Source organism: Aedes albopictus, chromosome 2, assembly GCF_035046485.1.
Source record: "Aedes albopictus strain Foshan chromosome 2, AalbF5, whole genome shotgun sequence".
Classification (NCBI taxonomy): Eukaryota; Metazoa; Arthropoda; class Insecta; order Diptera; family Culicidae; genus Aedes; species Aedes albopictus.
Window position 1 is genome coordinate 121,956,593 of NC_085137.1, and position 19,527 is coordinate 121,976,119.

Sequence of the window (19,527 nt, forward strand, 5' to 3'; positions counted from 1 at the left end):
AAGTAAATGAAACCGTGATCCTCAGATTAGGGAAGGTGTCAACCAAATTCAACGAGATTTCGATGTTTCCCACAAACTTCTTTGAATTAGTTCAGTATTTTGACGTTGACGTTGACGGCAGGCTCAGTTTGGGATTCTGTTGCAGCTCATTCTTTCTTGACTTTCTCCGGAAACACTAATGGTCTTGACCTTCGGAGAACTCATCTACGATGGACGATTGAAGCTTTTGATAGCGAGCGTGTTGCCTAACATGTCTATGCCAAAGCGACGTAGATAGAGGAACTGTTCGGATCAGAGAAACACCTTCGTTGAATATGGAATATGTTTATATTAATGGAATACTGATTCACACTACCTAGGCAGTCTGAGTTTAACTAGAATTGTAAACGTAGGTGGTACTTACGCACTAATAATTGCAGTCCTTTTCAGTTTAGCTCATACTCATCGTAAAACCATATGGATTGGCTCCGTACTGGGAGGAGGAAGAATCGTCCAAATCCAGCGGTTCCAGCTTAACCTTCTTGGCTGAGTTAGAATCTTCGGACTGGTTTTGGCTAGGATTGCACATCGTTGCGAGGTGTCGATTCATATGCGACACAATGTTTGCCAGCACCCAATGACCGGTTCTATCCTGAGAAACTCGTAGTTTTTTCTCCGATTGGCACAGCGGACAAACGACGTACCCAACCAGGTTACCATCTTCCCCAATTTCGACTGAAACCTGCACCGAACTGACCATGTTGCAAAATTCCACATTCGTAGGCGATCCATCACATCTGTGAGAAGGATAAAACATTGGGGTTGTTGAAACTAACCTCATAGCGAAACAGGGCTTTTTCAAACATTTACCGATTAAAGTAAAAGGTATGAATGCGCTCGGCCAGCAAGCGACCTTGCTCTTCCAGGGTTCCTCCGCTTGTGTCCACGGCAGTGGTCACCTCCTTGCGACGTCGCTCCCGCATCCGGGTCAGTTCGTCTAGTTTCAGATAGCTACCGATGCCCTTTTGACGCAGATAAACGCCAATCATTTTGATTTGCTGCGCTTCACCGCTCAGTATGTGGAAGTTTTGTGGATTGCGATAAAATTTGCCGAAATACTTTTTCATTTGTTCTTCGTCGCTGGCCGAAATGCGCAATATTTGTGGGATTTCTGCAAAGATATTAAGATATTAATCTATCTATAAAAAATGGTATTGCATTTTTTTCGACGTGATCTGTGTGATGAACCAAAGCAAGGGAAATCAAGAATAATATTTTTTGGAGTTTTTAATTTCATTAGGAACTACGGACAATTTTGGATGAAAAACGTCTACAATAGTTCTACTCTTCTAAATATATTTTTTTCTCATTTTGAAAGGCTACCCGAATTTTTTTTTGTAGGGTAACTTATCACTGCGACCATATCTCTGATCTATTGTGATACACCACCCACTGTAATGTTTAACCGTATCTCAAGGTGATAGGTCACTATGAGTAGAGACCCTCTGCACATGAATATCGGTATTTTCCCAGCAGGAAATAATATATCGGATAAAATGAATTACCTTACAAGGGGATAATGACCATATATCAGAGGGCTGTGAAAATCCCTTGTCCAGGGATGAGAAATGTACTGGAAAAAACGGTTACCGGCTGTACATTTGACATTTTTCCACACGAATATCATAGGCCCAGCCAAACTCAAACTGTTCGAAAAATAAATGTCATAACATTTTTTTTCCTGCAGCCTTCTTCCTCGAAACGGTTTCCAAGCGCAAGAGCGCCGGTACTCGAGCACAACGACGACAAAAATTTCTGTCTCTCCCGTTTTCGCATTTTTCTGCGTTTCAAACCGCTTCTAGACAAACTTCTTTACATGCATCACAAAGCTAGGAGTGTGCTCTAGCTATTTGTGCAAATAGATTTAAATTATTTATTAAAACAAATGAGTTATTAGCAGTTGAAAATATTTGACATTTTTCGCAATCACCCGCCTCAGCATGACTGCTCATAAATATTTTCGTGGGGAAGCGAAAACCATCAAGCGTCTGCTTGACTGCCGTCGGCGCGGCGTCTGATGGTATTGGTGCTGCCGTTGTTTTGTTTTCATTTTACTGCCAGTATCGATGAACGGAAAAGAGAAAAAAGTATTTTTGCCATCCCTGCCCTTGTCAAAATACTTTATCCTTGTGGTATAAAACACAATACAGTCAAATGGCAAATGTTCAGAGGTCTCAGTTTCCTCATTGCAAAAACGACAAACACCCTCTTCGACTATTTTGATAAGCCTTAGGTGATATTTAACTAAACAGTGACCTGTTATTAGTCCTGTGTATGTACTCAGGTCTTTCTTTGACAGAGCAAGAAGTTTTTGTGTAACAGAAATATTTGGAGTACCTAATAAACTTTTTGGATTGTCGTGCACCTTGGGTGTTATTACAGTTCGTTATCATCACGACCTTTTCCCAGTTCCCGAGCTCCATTTTTATGGAACATGGAGAGGTCCCACAAAAAGGCTCTGGCCCTAGTAGAGGTTTAGATGATCCCATTCTTGCAAGTTCATCTGCTTTTTCATTCCCATCTATTCCATGGTGACCAGGCAAACAGTAGATGTTAATGGAATTGTTAGCAGACAATTTTTGCAGCAAGAGGACTCATTCCCATACCAACTTCGAAGTACATGTGTACGATTTCAAAGCTGCTAAAGCTGCCTGACTATCTGAGAAAATGCATGTTTGAATGTTTGTATTTTCTTTTTAAGAAAATAGTAGCGCATTCTAATATTGCCTGTATTTCAGCCTGGAAGAAGGTTGGCCATCTAGATGAATACCTATAGATACTGACAAACTAACACCAGGGCTAGTAACTCCAGCTCCAACTTTGTCGTTTTGATTCGATCCATCAGTATAAAATACGATTGATCCTGGACGAATTAGCGGTTCTCCTCCGTCCCAAACTGTACGATCCGGCTCTATAACATTATACATACGTTTGAAATTGAATTGCGTTTTCATCCAGTCATTATTGACTGTAACCAATGGATTGACTTGAATTTCTTTTAGAACACTCAAATGTCCTTTGATGTCACCATCATATAAGACCTTGGCACGCTTAAGCCAGATTGCGGCTTTTTCGGCTTCCAGCTGGATATATTGATGTAACGGTAGAATATTTAGCATAGCATGTAATGCGTTTGTAGGAATGCTACGCATTGCACCTGTTGTTGATACAGCAGCGAGTCTTTGTATTTTTCCCAGTTTTTTAATCGCACATTTTTCCTTAGTTTTGGCCACCACACCAATGAAGCATATGTAATTCTGGGTCTTACGATAGCCGTGTAAAACCAATGGATCATAGCTGATCACAGTCCCCATTTATTACCGAAAGTTCTTTTACTCGTATAAAAACTAACCATAGGATGTAAAGTGATTACACTACAATTGAATTAGGTGACAGTTACTCAAATCAGACCGACAAAACCGATTTAAATGAGCCTTTACTGAAAGTTAATACCGAATTTCAATTTCAAAATCTGCAAACTGGTAATTTTTGGCCCACCCTAAAGAAGAGTAAAGTTGTTGCCCGGCCGACACTTACCTTTCGCTTCCCGCTCGATTATCTTCAGTTTCTCGTCATTAATCGCTTCCAGGGCACAGTTTGCCGAATAGCCACAAAAGTCCAATATGTTCATCATGTGCTCCGGAATGAGGCCAACATCGCGCTGGATCAACATCCAGAATCGTTCCTGTTGGAGAAAAGCTACCATTAGCATCCAATACGAAATACAACAAGATTTCCTATCTCCCCCCAAGTCCAAAACCAAAACACACAACGTGAAAAGCTTTCTACACGGGAAAATTGCGCGCAATCGACGCTCTCTCCCTTACCTTCACGAGCTCCATCGTGACGGGAATGTCGTTTTTCTCCACCGCCTACAGGCCGGTCGCGATTTGGTTCGACTTTTCAGTGCAAAATATTCACTTTTCTTCAGCCTGCAAAATTGAACGCCATTTATCAAACACGGCGAAACAACAATGATTTTGACATATACGAAATGCACTTTATCACGACACGAATACACGCACATACACAGAGAAGCGAAACGTTCCCCAGCCCCACATTTTCCCGCTCAGTTCGGCAGCATCGGAAGACATTGGCACCGATTTGCGGCACATTCTCAAACATTGGAAGAGTTTTGGAGAACGCTTGGAGAAATGTGTTGGTAAGCGGCCAGTGATGGCGTGAAAGCTCGATCAGGTTTTGGCGCCTGAAGCACGTCTACGTGCGCGAGGCGAGCATCAAGCGTTTGTTTGCTGTTTTGTGCTTGGTGCTGCTGGGTGTGTGAATATGAATGAAGTGGGTGGTGGGAGGTTAAAAGCTCCGGGCTTCGGGATGTGTGGAAAATTGGAAAACGGTTGCAATGCACAGTGGGAAAAAAATAGGTGCAAAACGTGAATAAACTCAATATCTCTGCACGGAGTGGATGAATTTGAATTAATTTATTTTTGACACAAACTGTGAAATATCTCTATAGTTTCCGATAAGGAGGGTGTTATTCGCCGCACGATGCTCAAAATCAGTGCATCGAATAGACCACGATCTGCATCAGCTGCTGAGAGAACCAAGCACCGTCCACACCGCGAAAATCGGATATCGGATAGCAACCCGACTAAAATGGTTCTCGAGAGTCATCCGACCGGTACAAGAAGACGTGGTGCGCAGCGAGCTAGGTGGGTCGATCAAGTGGAGGACGATTTGCGGACCCTTCGCAGAGTGCGGAACTGGAGACACGCAGCCATGGACCGAGCAGAATTGAGTCGACTCCTATGCACAGCAGGAATGGGAACACTCACTTGCAAAGAGTTACACTCACTTGTAAATTTCTCAGCTCAGAAGCGTGCAATCAAGAAACGATGTATGGACGACTTTTGCCTTGTGCTTTTGTCTATAACTTTGCCGAATAGAGTAGAGGTCGCACACGAATCCCAAAGCCGTGACAGAGCTGTGGAAGCGATTCTCCACGAGGTGAGTGTAATTTACATTCACCTCGTGGAGAGTTGCCGTTGCAGCTCCCTCACGACTTCGATATGCGTGTGCGACCCCTACTCTATTCGGCAAAGTTTTAGACAAAACCACAAGGCAAAAGTCGTCCATACATCGTTTTTTTGACCGCATGCTTCTGAGCTGAGGAAATAGCAAGTGAGTGTAATAACTCTTTGCAAGTGAGTGTTCCCATCATTGATGCACAGCAGAGGTCACTCAGGCCTTGTGGTATGTCGGCTCCAGAGGCACGTTCTCCTCCATTTGGGAAATTTGTACCAGGCCTTAGTCTGATCGGTAAGGTAAGGTATGCATAAAAAGGGAACCAATACATGGGAAGAGAAAGAACTGCCTGCTAGTTGGTTAGATGGTCTTATTTGCCCTCTTTACAAAATCGAGTGGAGTGCCTGAATCACAGAGGAATAACACTCCTCAATTCAGCCCAGTGCGAAATGCGACGAGGGGTGATTGGACAAATCACTCTCAAACAAAATTCAAAATGATTTTTAAATAGGCTCCTGGGCACCAAAATTTATGAAAGTTTGGATTTTGGCTCAGTTTTCCATGCAGATGCAGAATATGAAATTATCTCAACACCGCTAAAGAAGCTAATTAATTATTGTACAGATTAAGTTAAAGGGCACATCTGTAAGCTATAGGGATGTACAAAATAGCAACAATTGTTTATGTAGGTATAACTAAAATTAGGCGCCTTCCACAAAATACGTAACGTTCTCTGTGGAGGGGGGAGTTTGGCCGGGTGTTATGGTTCGAAATTACCGAAAACGCCAAATGTAGATCCAAACTCGTTTTTGGTGCCTCCAAAACTGATACGGCCAATAAAATCACATTGTCTTCGTGATATGTTTACAAGAATTCCTTCTGGATTTTTCTAGTAATTATTATTGGGATCCCTGTAGGCATTTTTACGTTAATTTGAGATTCAGGAATTCTTGCTGAGATTGTTCCAGACATTGCTGCTTGAATTCTTTTAGGACCAACACACTAGGGTAATTGATCCGATCATGGAGGAGTTAAGCGCTGGGTTCTTGTTTAAACCACAATTGTATCGCCCCAAGCAAGCTTTTTACATGGATTGAATTGAAAATAATAAAATCCATCCTTAATCTACGGGAAAATAACGAAATATTGCCACTTTTATGTTGTTATGAGCATTTTATTCGTTTTTGTCTGAAAGAACATTGTGTTCCTAATGTTGCGGTATCCCATTGAAATCATATGGGATACCGCAACATTAGGAACACTACCGCAACAATAGGAACACAGAAGCAAACACATTAAAGAAAATATTTTTTTAAAAATAGGTTTTCGGGCAAATCTTAAGCAAACAAATAGTGCAATCTCATAATTTAAGCAGCATGCATCTATTAAAAATACCTTTTGGTAACATTTCAGTCGAAAAAGTGCTCAATTGCCATTACCGCAACATTAGGTACTACAACAACGATGGGAACAATTACCCTACTTGCTGGGATTCATCAAGCAAATCCTACTGAAAATCCTCTAGCAATCCCTCCTGCGATTCATCCAGGCATTTTTGCTTTGTTTCATCCAGGAATTCCTCCACAGATTCCCTCAGAAATTTTCCAGTAATTTATCGTAGAATAATTCTAGGATATTTTCCAGGGACTTCTCGAGGAATTCTGTGGCGATGAGAAAAGATAGTTGATCGGTCATTGACGATCGATGATCTGTGCGTGCCACAAGGGTTTTAACTAGTTTTAGCACAGACAAGTTTAAGTATAGTCGGGTTTATTTCTTAGTAAATTGCACTTTTTGGATTAATACAAGCTTCAACTGGTAAATGTATTATTGTCCCAATCAACGAGTATTCAATCATTGGCTCATAATTCATTGCGACTTCTCTCGCCTCATACACAACAATTAGGACATTTCGGTTTTTACCAACACTAGAAAAAAAAATCTAAAACAAGAAAAATCTAAAAAAGAAAAACAGTAATGAAAAAGGAAACCCATATTCAGAGCCAGTGTTAATGAGTGCCGGAGTTCAAATACATATCATGTATCCGGTTTCCTGTGAACAAAAGCTATACAACTCTAATATGACGTTGATTCGCACAGTTTTTTTCACATGGGAAACGTAGTCATGGGATCAGTTTATAAACTACTGATGCGTCACCAATCCGAGCCTTTTTCAGCATAATACGAATTAAAATGAACTGGCTAATGATATCGACTAGCACCGTTCTAAATGAAGGCGTTGCGATTTCATCGGAGTTCATGTTCGACAAGCCTACGTGCCCTGTCCGAGCTGACTAATAACACTGGAGGCATAGTATTCGATTATTCACTTTATCATGCAAATTTTGCGTTAAAGCGATGATTGATATCCAACGTCGTCGATCCGATAGGCCTACGCCAAACAAACCGTTCCGATGATAGCTGAGCTGAAAGTTCAGATTTCAGCGAATATAGGGTATTGTACTATTTGGGCAGGTGTACCTATTTTGGGCACTTGCCGCTATAACTAAGTCAATTTTAAACCGATTGATTTGAATTTTTGTACAGAGTTAGATACTGTACGTGCCTAACTCTGGACAAAATTTCAAATCAAACGGTTTGAAATTGACTTAGTTATAGCGGCAAGTGCCCAAAATAGGTACACCTGCCCAAATGGTACAAGACCCTAGTTTACAAGCCCAGAGTCGATGAAATCTGATGCAGTCGCCTAGAGCCCAAACCCGATGATTAACCACCAGGTTTGCTGGAGAAAACAATCAGCGAGATGTTCCGTGAGCACGCACCGTGATCCGGTCGAACTGATTAGGAGACTGGAACATTTTCTTAGTTGGAAACTGCGAGTGCTCAATTACACACGCGTACACGTGGATGATTCCATTTTCCCACCATTGTCTAAGATTTATGCGTGAGTGTTCGCGACTAAATATGGAAATTTTAGGCGCAGTCAATTTGTTCGGACAAGCGTTTCAACAGATGTTGTTTGTTGAAAGAACTGGATCAAAACGAGAAGTATACGAATTTCTTCAATGTAACTATGGGTTTTAAAGTGTATGCTATGATTTTAGAATTTCGGGTCTCAGCTTTGAATTGCCTTTTATCGGACTGAGTGGAAAATACAAAAAAGGTGTTTAGTAAACAAATCAACACGCAACTCACCATGACTAGAAGTTTACATGACTACGTAGGCCAATATGGTCACAGCTATACAGATGGGGGTATCCAGTATGACCGTTCACCATGCTGGGGATGACGAGTTTGATTTACGGTTGGTCCAGGAACTTTTCGTAAAGGAAATTTCCCTGACTTCCTTATGGGTATAGTGTATCTTAATATATTTGCCACTCGATATACGCAAGCAAGATGATCATTGACAGAGGAAGCTCTCAGTTTAAAACTTTGAAAATGCTGAGAAGCAGGCTTTGTCCCAGAGGACGCGTTACGCCAAGAAGAAGAATGATCAAAATGAAGTTAACATTACATATAATCCTTGCCATTATTATCTGTGTAAATCATGTACACATTTCATGTTAGTTTTATCAAAGACCAAGTGATCCTCCAAGAGGCCTTAAATTCTTAGAAATCGTATAAGGAACAGCTCAAAAATTTGTCAACCAAAAAAAAAAAATACACGGTTCTGAAAAAAAAAACGGTTTCAGAACCCTGATGGGCCAAAGATGTAATTAAAATTACGACATCTTTTTAATGCATCGTTGAAAATATGAACACCATGCCAATGATAATAGAGACACTATAATGATGTAATTCAGTAACGACATTTAGTAATTTGTGAGAAGGTGCCTTCAGTACAACAGCAAATCGTGCTCCCTAATTCCGTCATCGATTTTGTAAGTCAATTATTGTACATATATTTACCTGAGAGTATAGGGTTTTTATCTAATCTGCCCAGTGAAGAGAATTGTCAGACAAAAGAGGCACAAAAAAAGCAACAAAGAAGACGCGGCGATTACTCTTTATCCCAACTGGTAACAAATAATGACATGATCTCGAAAATTTTTGTTGCAGACAAAACGGAACCTGAATTTGTTGCGTATTTTTCAACTCGTGAATAATCAATTATTACCAACCCAAAATCGAAACTTTTTGATGGTGCATCTTCAGCAGCGTTGCAGTGTTTACCGACTCGAAGTTACCGCTCGAAAATCACAATGCAAGCCTTAAAAATCTCTAAACTCGTGGTGCACGATCTTTGTCCTATTCTGTTCAAGTTGGGACAAATCTATGTCGCATTGGATAGAATTTCGCAACAATTTCAGGTTGCGACATTGTCGTTATTGTTGCGCGATGGTTGAATTTTGATTCACTGAATCTGCCTATGATCGCATATGAGTCCCATATTTTCTGGATTTCCTAATCATATCGAACAGTTATGCGATCATATGCAGTAATTTCCGTCAAGCTAAGCGCCGACCAATAATGATCGAATTTATTATGTACCTCGCTAATGTGTCATGGCCAATTTGGTTTCAAATAATATAATAAGTCCCTCGAATTTTGTTTTCGTCTTGTTCACGTCTCTTTCGGGCACAACCTGAATTCAATTCCCGGTACACCTTCTACGGCCCATATAGCCGAGGCGGTAAACGCACGGGTATTCAGCATGACCATGCTGAGGGTGACGGGTTCGATTCCCGGTCGGTCCAGGATCTTTTCGTAAAGGAAATTTCCTTGACTTCCTTGGGCATAGAGTATCTTCGTGCCTGCCACACGATATACGCATGCAAAATGGTCATTGGCAGAGGAAGCTCTCAGTTAATAACTGTGGAAGTGCTCATAGAACACTAAGCTGAGAAGCAGGCTTTGTCCCAGTGAGGACGTTACGCCAAGAAGAGGAGAGGACCTTCTACGTGACACTATGGTATATACGGTGGTCAAAAACTATGATTTGACCGTAGTTGTTTATTCGAAAAGTCGATCAAATTCTTTGCAATCCAAATCAAATCAAAGTAGGATTGAGCAGAAAGCCTTTAAATTGAGATGGATGTACTCTACCCGACCCGTCATATGTATAGACTGAAGACAAAGTATTGCAACAATATTGCATCCCATTGATTCACCTCGATATCTCCAAAACCCGGGGACTCACAACGATGCCGTCTTCAGCAAAGTTATTCAGAAGCCCAAAAGCAATAACTTACCTGAAGGCGGAATTTTTGTTGGTGTTCTGATTTAAGAGATATCGAAGTAAGTCTGGGTGAAGCAATATTGTAGCAATAATTTTTATGAGTCTATACTTATGACGAGTATGTAGTGTAGTTTTATATTTGATAAAAAGACGCCATCACAGTGCAACAAACAAATCTTCTTCTCCAAATCAACATGATCAGAAATTCTTTTCCTTTGAATTCACAAAGCTGTTGATCTGAGAAACAAATCAAATCCACCGGAGAAATTAACTGAAAATCACTTCGATTTGTACTAATGTACAAGGCTGTACGATCCTAAGTGAAAAGCTGTTGATTTGATAATGACTGCTTTGGGTGTGAAAGTAAATAGAGATGACAGGTGGTAGAAAGTCTTTCGCTTCTATTCGTACCTCGCCATGTATTTAATGTAAAGTAGTGCAGTGGAAAAGTCTGCAAAGTCCTTGCCGAAAAAGTAAGGAAAATGCATTTGGTTACTCAAATTGATGGACCCCTCGTTAGCTAAAGTCACAACAATTTTTGAGGACCCCTCGATTTTGGTTAAATGTTGGTCCATTTGAACTGTTATAATTCGAAAGTTTCTGCTAAAACTCTCCTCAAAATGAAACGTTGTTGAAAAGAGGAAAGATAGGAGCTACTATTTACAGTTATAAAAAGTTGGATCGGCCAAATTGATTTTGGCCGCCATCTTGGATTTTTTTCTTTCAAATTCCTTTCATTTTTTTCGAAAGTTCTTCCAGGACTTTCTCCTAGTAGCTTCAGGATAGTTTTCGAACAATTTCTCTCGGGATTTCTGCAGAAGTTCCTCTCAAGATTTCTCAAAAAGTCTTTGGGTAAATATTCATCATTATTCCTTCAGATATTTATTCTAGAATTTCTGGGAATAATCCCGAGAAAATCTATAATACATAATATCAAGTAGATCACTGTAAGAAATCCGGTGAGCAATTAGGAGGCAAAAACTGGAAAAAGTCGTAAGAAAAAAAATCCCTGAGAAATACCAGCAGTAGCTCCTGCAGATATCTAATAAGACACACCGGAAAAAAAACTGTGGAGAAAGTCCAGGGCAAATTCAGAAAAACTCTGAGTGACATCCTAGGACCAACACCTGCAGTAATCTTCTGAGAGCAGTTCCGGGAGTTCAAATCTCGAGAGAGTCAAGAGAAATCTCAGGTGAAAATACAAAAGATATCCCACGAGAGGAAATATCCCAGCTGAAACTTCTGTAAAAAATCAAGTAGAAATTCTCAAGTAATTGGCAATTACGTGAAGAAATACAGGAGAAACATCGGAAGAAATGCTGAAAGGAATTCCTGCAAACAAAAAAACCTTAAAACCTTTGAAAGAACTCTAGTAGAAATAACAGGAATAACTCCTGTAGCAACGGCGTCATGGTAGCGTTTTTCGGTAATCAAGCTCGCAGATTGTGAACGAAGCTTCACAAAAATGATAAATTACGCGGACAAAAATACACGGTAATGAAAATTATTGGGACCCCGTTTTGACACGCGAAAGTCGATGTTTTTCTTCGGTACTTTCAGATCTTGAAGTTAGTCTACGGTAACACTGAAAGGAATCGTGGAAAATCTTCAAGAGGAATCCCCGAGAGAAACTCCAAGAGAAATTCCGCGATATATCCTGAGAGAAACTCTTGTGGAGATCTCGGGATACATTTTGGCAAAAACACACGGGAACCATGGGAGCAATACCTTGAAAACATCTGGAAGAAATTCTGGATGATCCACGTAAAAAAACCCAAAGAAATTCCAACAGGAAACTTTGATGGAATTTCTAGAAAAAAAAATCCTTGTGACTGATTTTATAGTAGAATACACTAAACTACAAACTTTTTTAGTCATACCAACCATAAAGTTAAATTCTGTGGACTCTATATTTCCGAATAGATCTAGGGTATTGATTCCCTTATTAAGCATGTGGCTCCAATTTTCATCCTACGAAAAACAAAGGATTGAAGCGCTGTTTGTTTTGTTTCTTATTTTTGTATTTTTTGTTGGAAGTGAGCACCCATGAAAACAAAAATAACGGAATCAATCGGTGCCGTGATCGCTCATTTTTAAATAGGATCAATATGGGAGCGTGAGATTACTGATGGCACACATACCCTGCAAGTAATAAAGTTCGCTGCTTTTTATTCGACCCAATGTTTTTTTTTTGGGTCCAAGTTTTCCTTAATAATTCCCGTGTTTTTTCAGGTAGTGGACACACTGACTATGTTTCGTATGCAGAAAACTACCAAATGATGAAACGATGACAAATTTTTGTTTACATTTTACCGACGGGAAAAAAGTGATTTATTTTATTATTTTTAAAAACAGCTTCTGAGATGAACCAGCCTCGGGCTGAAAATCTCATAAATAAAGACATAAAAAAAAAAAAAAAAAAAAAACAGCTTTTGCTGCATTCATCAGCAGTGAATTTCAATTTCGAAGTGCCACAGAGCTTTTGTGGGGTGCGACCAAGTGCCAACAAGTGAATCTGACGAACTAAAAATTGAACGGTGATGAAGAACAATTCGGCTAACTGCTGCTTTGGTGGGGTTGCTTTTGTCGTACGCAAAACAAGAAAAATTTTCAACTCGTAAGTGGAGTGAAAGTGAAACGTGAATTATGGCGTAATAATTCGATTTTCAGTGCTACGCTGGTTATTAATAGTCTTCATATTTTTGCTTCTATCTGATGTGCGATTAGCTAAGTTGGAATATTTAATGTAATTATTGGCTGTTTTCCGTCTGATATAACGGAAATTAGCGCATGACGAAGTAAGTGTTGACCATACTTCAATAAAATGACTTTGCTTCAAATTCAAAAGTTCATTCAGGGACTAACTCAGGAATTCGATCTTGGGATTTCTTGAGAAACTTCGGATTATCGGAATGGACTTCTGCATCATTATCGGAAGAATTTTTTTGTGGAAACCTAGTAACAAATCTCCAGAGAGAAATTCCAAATACAAATCTGGACTCAATGCAGCAAAAGCAATTGCAGCAATCCAATACATAAAAATAGTAACAAGTCCCTACTGCAAGAAATACTTTCACTAGTATAGAAATTCATCCACATTTTTTGCTCCATACTCAACATAATTAAGTTTGATAGGTTTTTTTCGGTGTGAGTTTAAAACAGCTGAGTTTTTTCCTAAAACGATTCTGGAACCATTCCGAAAGGACCCTGAACGCAAAGATTCAAGGAAGTTTTATGTTCTCATCAGTACCAAAGTTCCATGAGCATTCAAACAGTTCTATGATTATTACAAGGTAAATAAAATTCTTTGATGATTCGTGTTTTCAGTTAGTAAACACCCTGCTTTTATGTGCAACTATTTAAATCTAAATCTAGATCAATGCAATTGTTCATCAGTCAAGACCGGCTTTGCCCTGCGAGATCGCAAAATAATTATTTTGGAGACTTTGTGACCTAAGTTGAAACTGCAAGTAAAAGCATATGGTTCATCCGGAAATGTAATATCCTGACATCAATGTTCGTCTTCTATAACATCGACAACAGAGCATCCTGAGCTTAGCCAAATCGAAGTTCAACTAAGGCGGCTTGAGCCTTTATGACTACAAGGTTTTACGATGACTTTTCTAAAAACCATCCAAATGAACATCAATAAGATGCAATCATTTCAAAATGCAATAGTTATGAGCAGGAAAAGAATGTTTGAATTTTGTGAAGTCGTGTATGCCCCCATTTAAAGCACGCGCTGATCAAATCGTACGTCCGATTTGTCAAAATGTGTTACATGATGATGATGATTTTGTTCTACCATCTATTGTTGCAAGGCATCTGCCTATAGCACTGGAACAATCTGAAAAGCATTTGATCAAGATTGTGCTGTTGTTAGTGATCAGGCATTCTCCTGTATGAAGGATCAAAAAGGGTTTTGCGGACCCACAAGCAGAGACACTTTAGCGAAACCCGCGTCAGGGGAAAAGAATCTCCTTCCAAAAGAAAGTTCTCACGAACAACTGCAAAATCAAGCCCTTGATTGACAGAATACTCCCAATAGATGGGGTTGAAGAGCCCGCCCTTAATCCACGAAATGTTACCAACAAGGAGGAGGGAGTTCCAGGCTCCTGTCTAAATTGTTTCAATCGGGTGCCTTGATGGTCCCTCTCTTTCCTAATAATATATTAATATAATATATGATATGATATGTGTAATTGTGTATTATATGATAGAACATTCTTACCTTTTTCTCATCTGAAAACTAAAAGGTTATGATTATATTTGGTTAGCATTCATACAAAAAAAATACCTGAATCCTCCTGAAATAAAATGGTAATAAGCAGTAAACATTCAAATGTAGCACATACATAAAAAGTACATCAAACTTAGTTCTTGAAAGGTACATAACTGTCTGATTACTTTAGACAGGAAAATATGTAGCAATATTTTAATTTGGTATGGCAGATCTTACCCCGCAACGCACCATTGTAAGGTGATCTACCCACGTTACATGATTAAACTAGATTTGTCAAAATGTGTTACATTTACGACATTTACTAAAATTCATCCAAGGTATTCATAAAAAATATCAACATGAAGAAAACAGTGACCTTTTGACAGGGAGGTGGAGGGGAGTGTACTGAGGAATGATGATTATATGAATATGCACTGCAATCTAAGTTACAAACTTGCAGACATGTTTTATATTCTTTCGATTCTCTGAACAACCATTCGCTGAGAACGATTCCTTCCGATGCGAAAAGCCTCATCACGACAACCCGAATTGCATTGACGTATGGATGTTCTAGAAACAATTAAGAGAGGTAATCGTGAGCGTTATAATTTAAAGTACAATCGCTCGGAAAACATACCAAACGCCGCATCATGTGACGCAATGTTACCGGATATTTTCCCTAGGTTTAATTATCCATCAAAGAATTAGAACTCTGAGTGATGCACTGACGAGACTTGTGAAGAGCAGCCCGCCAATTCACACGTAAGTCGCACGCAGCAAACATCCGTATTCTCTATAGACTTGGCGCGAAACGACCGCGCGAATCATTTTGTGATCCTTATCAACTAGATACCGCGAAAGCTGTTCACGATCCACTTAGGCTGGAACTGCCTGCTGTGGTGGATTGCGCAATTCGTATATTCTATCCTACCCAATGCACTGAAGGGAAAACGCATGCAAACGTTGCGAAACAATACTTAACTAAGGCACCTGTTGATGATGTAGTGAACCCGTCAGCTAAACGCAATGCTGAGCGTTTCGGTTGATACAATTTATTCGGAATCTGGGATAAAGATGCACACCAGCCTCCTGTCACCGCAATACTGCCCCACAGGAAAATAACGAGCCAACATCTCTGGTTCCCACTTCCAGCCGCCTCGTTGAACATAATAGCGGCGGCTCGGCGGCTTGGTTCCCCATGACAGCGCAAAGTTTGTAAACAAACATAATTCCAGGAGCAAAAATCAAAAGCGGCGAAACTTTTTTTCACAACCAATTTTTTTTTCGCCTTTTAAAATCGTTAGTTTAAGCAAAACATGATTTTTAATTTCGCAATTATTTATTTAAAAATGAAGTCGTAATAGTATCAGCTCGTCTTCGCCACGGGAATGAAGTTTCCATAAATTTTACAATTGTTATTGATATGATTCAGCCAGAGTCAATAATCGTTCCTGGATTTTGATGCTGACCTCAAAAACATGGCCGCGTGACAGGAGGCTGATGCACACAGCCTCCTGTCACCGCAATACTGCCCCACAGGAAAATAACGAGCCAACATCTCTGGTTCCCACTTCCAGCCGCCTCGTTGAACATAATAGCGGCGGCTCGGCGGCTTGGTTCCCCATGACAGCGCAAAGTTTGTAAACAAACATAATTCCAGGAGCAAAAATCAAAAGCGGCGAAACTTTTTTTCACAACCAATTTTTTTTTCGCCTTTTAAAATCGTTAGTTTAAGCAAAACATGATTTTTAATTTCGCAATTATTTATTTAAAAATGAAGTCGTAATAGTATCAGCTCGTCTTCGCCACGGGAATGAAGTTTCCATAAATTTTACAATTGTTATTGATATGATTCAGCCAGAGTCAATAATCGTTCCTGGATTTTGATGCTGACCTCAAAAACATGGCCGCGTGACAGGAGGCTGGATGCACACGAGCTTTGAGCATCCGACGGGCATCCATTTCGCAGTCCAGGGCTGGTGGCGGTTTGTTGTGAACTAATGATAATTAGGTTATAACTTTTGATGGTAATTAGTTGTAACTGTGAATAACCTAATGGTAGTTGTTCAAAATGCCAAAATAGTACTAGCTAACCAGCATTATTATTTTTATTTTTAACGCTATCAATTGCATAGTTCAGTAATTAAAGGAATTCAATTCTTTTTTCCGTGAAAACAAAAAGAACGGAATCAATCGGTGCCGTAATCGCTTGTTTTCGAATGAATATGGGAGCATGAGATTTATAATGGCACACATACCCTACATACCTAAACAATTCTATATTCCTATATTTCGTATATATTACTTAACCATATAAAACTAAACAAATCGGAGCGTTTGGTACGGTATGTCCACGCATGCTTCCATCCCTGTAGATTCTAGAATTGCTTCGGTTTTTAAGATTATTTACAAAAATCTAAACAGTTCTAGCATCATCTTTGCGGTGAACACAACGTAGTAGGACTGGCCGCTTTGATACTTGTATCATATTTTTGATATGCTACAAGCATCAATACTGACAAGAAAAATATTTGGGCGTAATCTAACCCAAATATTTTCCAGGATGCTTCTCGTACTGTAATAATAATCTAAGCAAACATTAAGTACTTTATTCTTCCGAAGGAAGCACATTCTTTCACTTTTCGACGCTTTGCATTCGACGTCACCCAACCTTCCAACGAATTTTTGAAGAAATGACAGAAGAAATTCTCGATGAACCTTTGTATAAATCATTCTAGTCAGTTATAGCCAAGTTCTTGAAAGAGGATTCTGTGAAATATATAAACTTACTTTGATTGAATTCTCGCGGAATCTCATGTGTTACTTGGAAAATAAGCATAAACATCTGCCAGAGTTGTTGTTGAAATTTGTGAATATTTTTTGGAGCTTGGGTACTTGAGTTAGGTAATTTGTGGTAGGGACCTAAAATGAGATCTGTGTAAATAGTGTAAATACGAAGAAATTTACCAGGTTTTTCAGAAGCTTGACCTGCAGCTTATCAAGAAATTTAATCTGGAAGATTCGTCAGAAATTCTGAAAACACTCCTCCAAAAAAATGTGATAAGTACTGAAAATCGGGTTAAGTACTGTTCCTTTGAATTCCACTAAGAATTTGCATCCTTTGATAGATACGTATTTCGACCTCAACAGTAAGGTCGTCTTCAGTGTCTTGTACTTGACTCGACTCAAGTACAAGACACTAAAGACGACCTTACAGTTGAGGTCGAAATACGTATCTGTCAAAGGATGCAAATTCTAAGTGGAATTCAAAGGAACAGTACTTAACACGATTTTCTTTTTATTTACAGAAATTCCCCTAACAAGCCCAGGTTAATCATCATGATAAATATGATTTAAATATATTCCAGCAGAAACCTTCAGAGACATGTTCATAAATTGCGTAAAAGCACTTAAAGGTTTTTTTTAAATTTCCAAAGAAAAATAAGCTAAGATTATGCAATCAAAAGATTCGTTCAAGAATTGAAAAATCTTGGAGCTTGTCGGCAACTAATGAAAACAATATGGCGTATTTGGTCTATCAGAGTGTCCATTTGTTTACAAAAATAAATTACTTAATCTTTTCATGTTTTAACAGGTTTCAGGGAATTATTCAATCCAAAATAGTACATGTCATATCAAAAAAGGGGTTTTTGTATAAAAAAAAACTATTGAGCAAATTTGCAGTGGTATTACTGGCTAAACTTCTGGTAGAAATAAAGCAGCATCCAAAACAATTTTCGGTGCTATGTTTAGATATTTTTTTGATTTCGCATTGTTTAGATAGAAATTCAAGAAAAAATTAGAACACAGGTCACCTGTTCATTAACTCCTTAACCCTCTACTTCCCATGGTTGCTCGGAAGCACCATCGATTTTCGCTGAAATCGTGACAAACGGAATTAAATGAATATGATGCAATAGTTTTTAGAATACGATTGTAATCTCATCAGATAAACCCAACTGCCAACTTTTGTTTCAATAGTGGAACTATTGATAAACAATCAAAAAACTATTGATTTACAACTAAACTGTTTTCAGTTGATTTCCAAAAATTTGGCCAATTTTCTAATTCGTGGGAAGGAAAGGGTTAACGCCCAAGGTAAAGTGCGGTAAAGTTATTATTTCGCGGTAAAATTGGAAGTCTATGGTGTAGCTCCCGAAAAACTATTCAATGTGTTCCTCAACATCTGATAAGTTCTATCAGCATATCTCTAATCAAGTGAAAAAGATGATATCTACTCGAAAAGAATAATGCCAGATTACATTACGGCTTACTACAAATATGTCTAATTGGCATTGCACAATAGTCCACAAAACAGATTTACGAGGAAAGATACATTCAGCGCCTTCAAATGATTTTCTAGATTAATATGATCTTCTACAAAGTTGTTCCTAAAAATAAGGCCCTCTTTTCAATATACATGAAAATTAGGACCACCCACCAAAAGATATTGATGATTTTCTAGAAAAAATAGGCACTTTTCAAGTATTTTTCACCCGAGTCACAAAAATAACACCCCTCTAATTTTTTCCTATGTTTTATAACAACATTTCCTCTTTTGAATGCGGGCAAAAGATTTTTTTTATGTTTGCCCCAACCCATCATAAACTCTTTTTAAAAAACTATGATTTTTTAAGAAAAACGGCTGTAACTTTTGAACCAAAAGAGCTAACGACCATCTCAGCGCACGAAACGACGCGTCTTCAAATGCTCTACAAGTGTTTCTTGGGTGACTTTGATGAAAAATCGAAACTGAAATAGTTAACGCCAGAAAACCGGGTTTTCTTGAACCCCCTTAAGCTTATTCAGAAAAATACCTCTAGATCGGTCAATTTTGAAGCTACATAAAAAGTGTCTTCAGCAAACTTGCTCAAAATTGATAGATCTACAACTTTCCCGAAGAATGTATACAGTTATTCTTGCAAATAAAAAAGTTTGATTACCAATTTCTTTGAAAATATGGACCACCCAAATTTTCATGCACATTATAAAGAGGGCCTTATTATGTGGGATAACTTTGTAGAAGACCATATTTGCCTAAAAACTCATTTGAAGGCGTTGAATGCATCTTTCGTAAATCTGGTTCGTGGACCACTGTGCATTGTCTATGTATCTCAAAATGCATCGTTTCTTTCGCTCC

General features: G+C 38.9%; 1 protein-coding gene across 1 annotated transcript; it reads right to left on the reverse strand.

Moving 5' to 3' along the window:
- Nucleotides 1-308: 308 nt before the first annotated feature.
- Nucleotides 309-4,098, reverse strand: LOC115255225 (uncharacterized). Its single transcript, XM_029853168.2, has 4 exons — nt 3,867-4,098; nt 3,577-3,724; nt 850-1,150; nt 309-776 (listed from the first exon to the last, which is right to left on the reverse strand). The coding sequence occupies exons 1-4, from the start codon at nt 3,879-3,881 to the stop codon at nt 431-433; spliced, it is 810 nt and encodes a 269-aa protein (XP_029709028.1). The 5' UTR covers nt 3,882-4,098; the 3' UTR covers nt 309-430.
- Between the last annotated feature and the right edge of the window lie 15,429 nt (nt 4,099-19,527).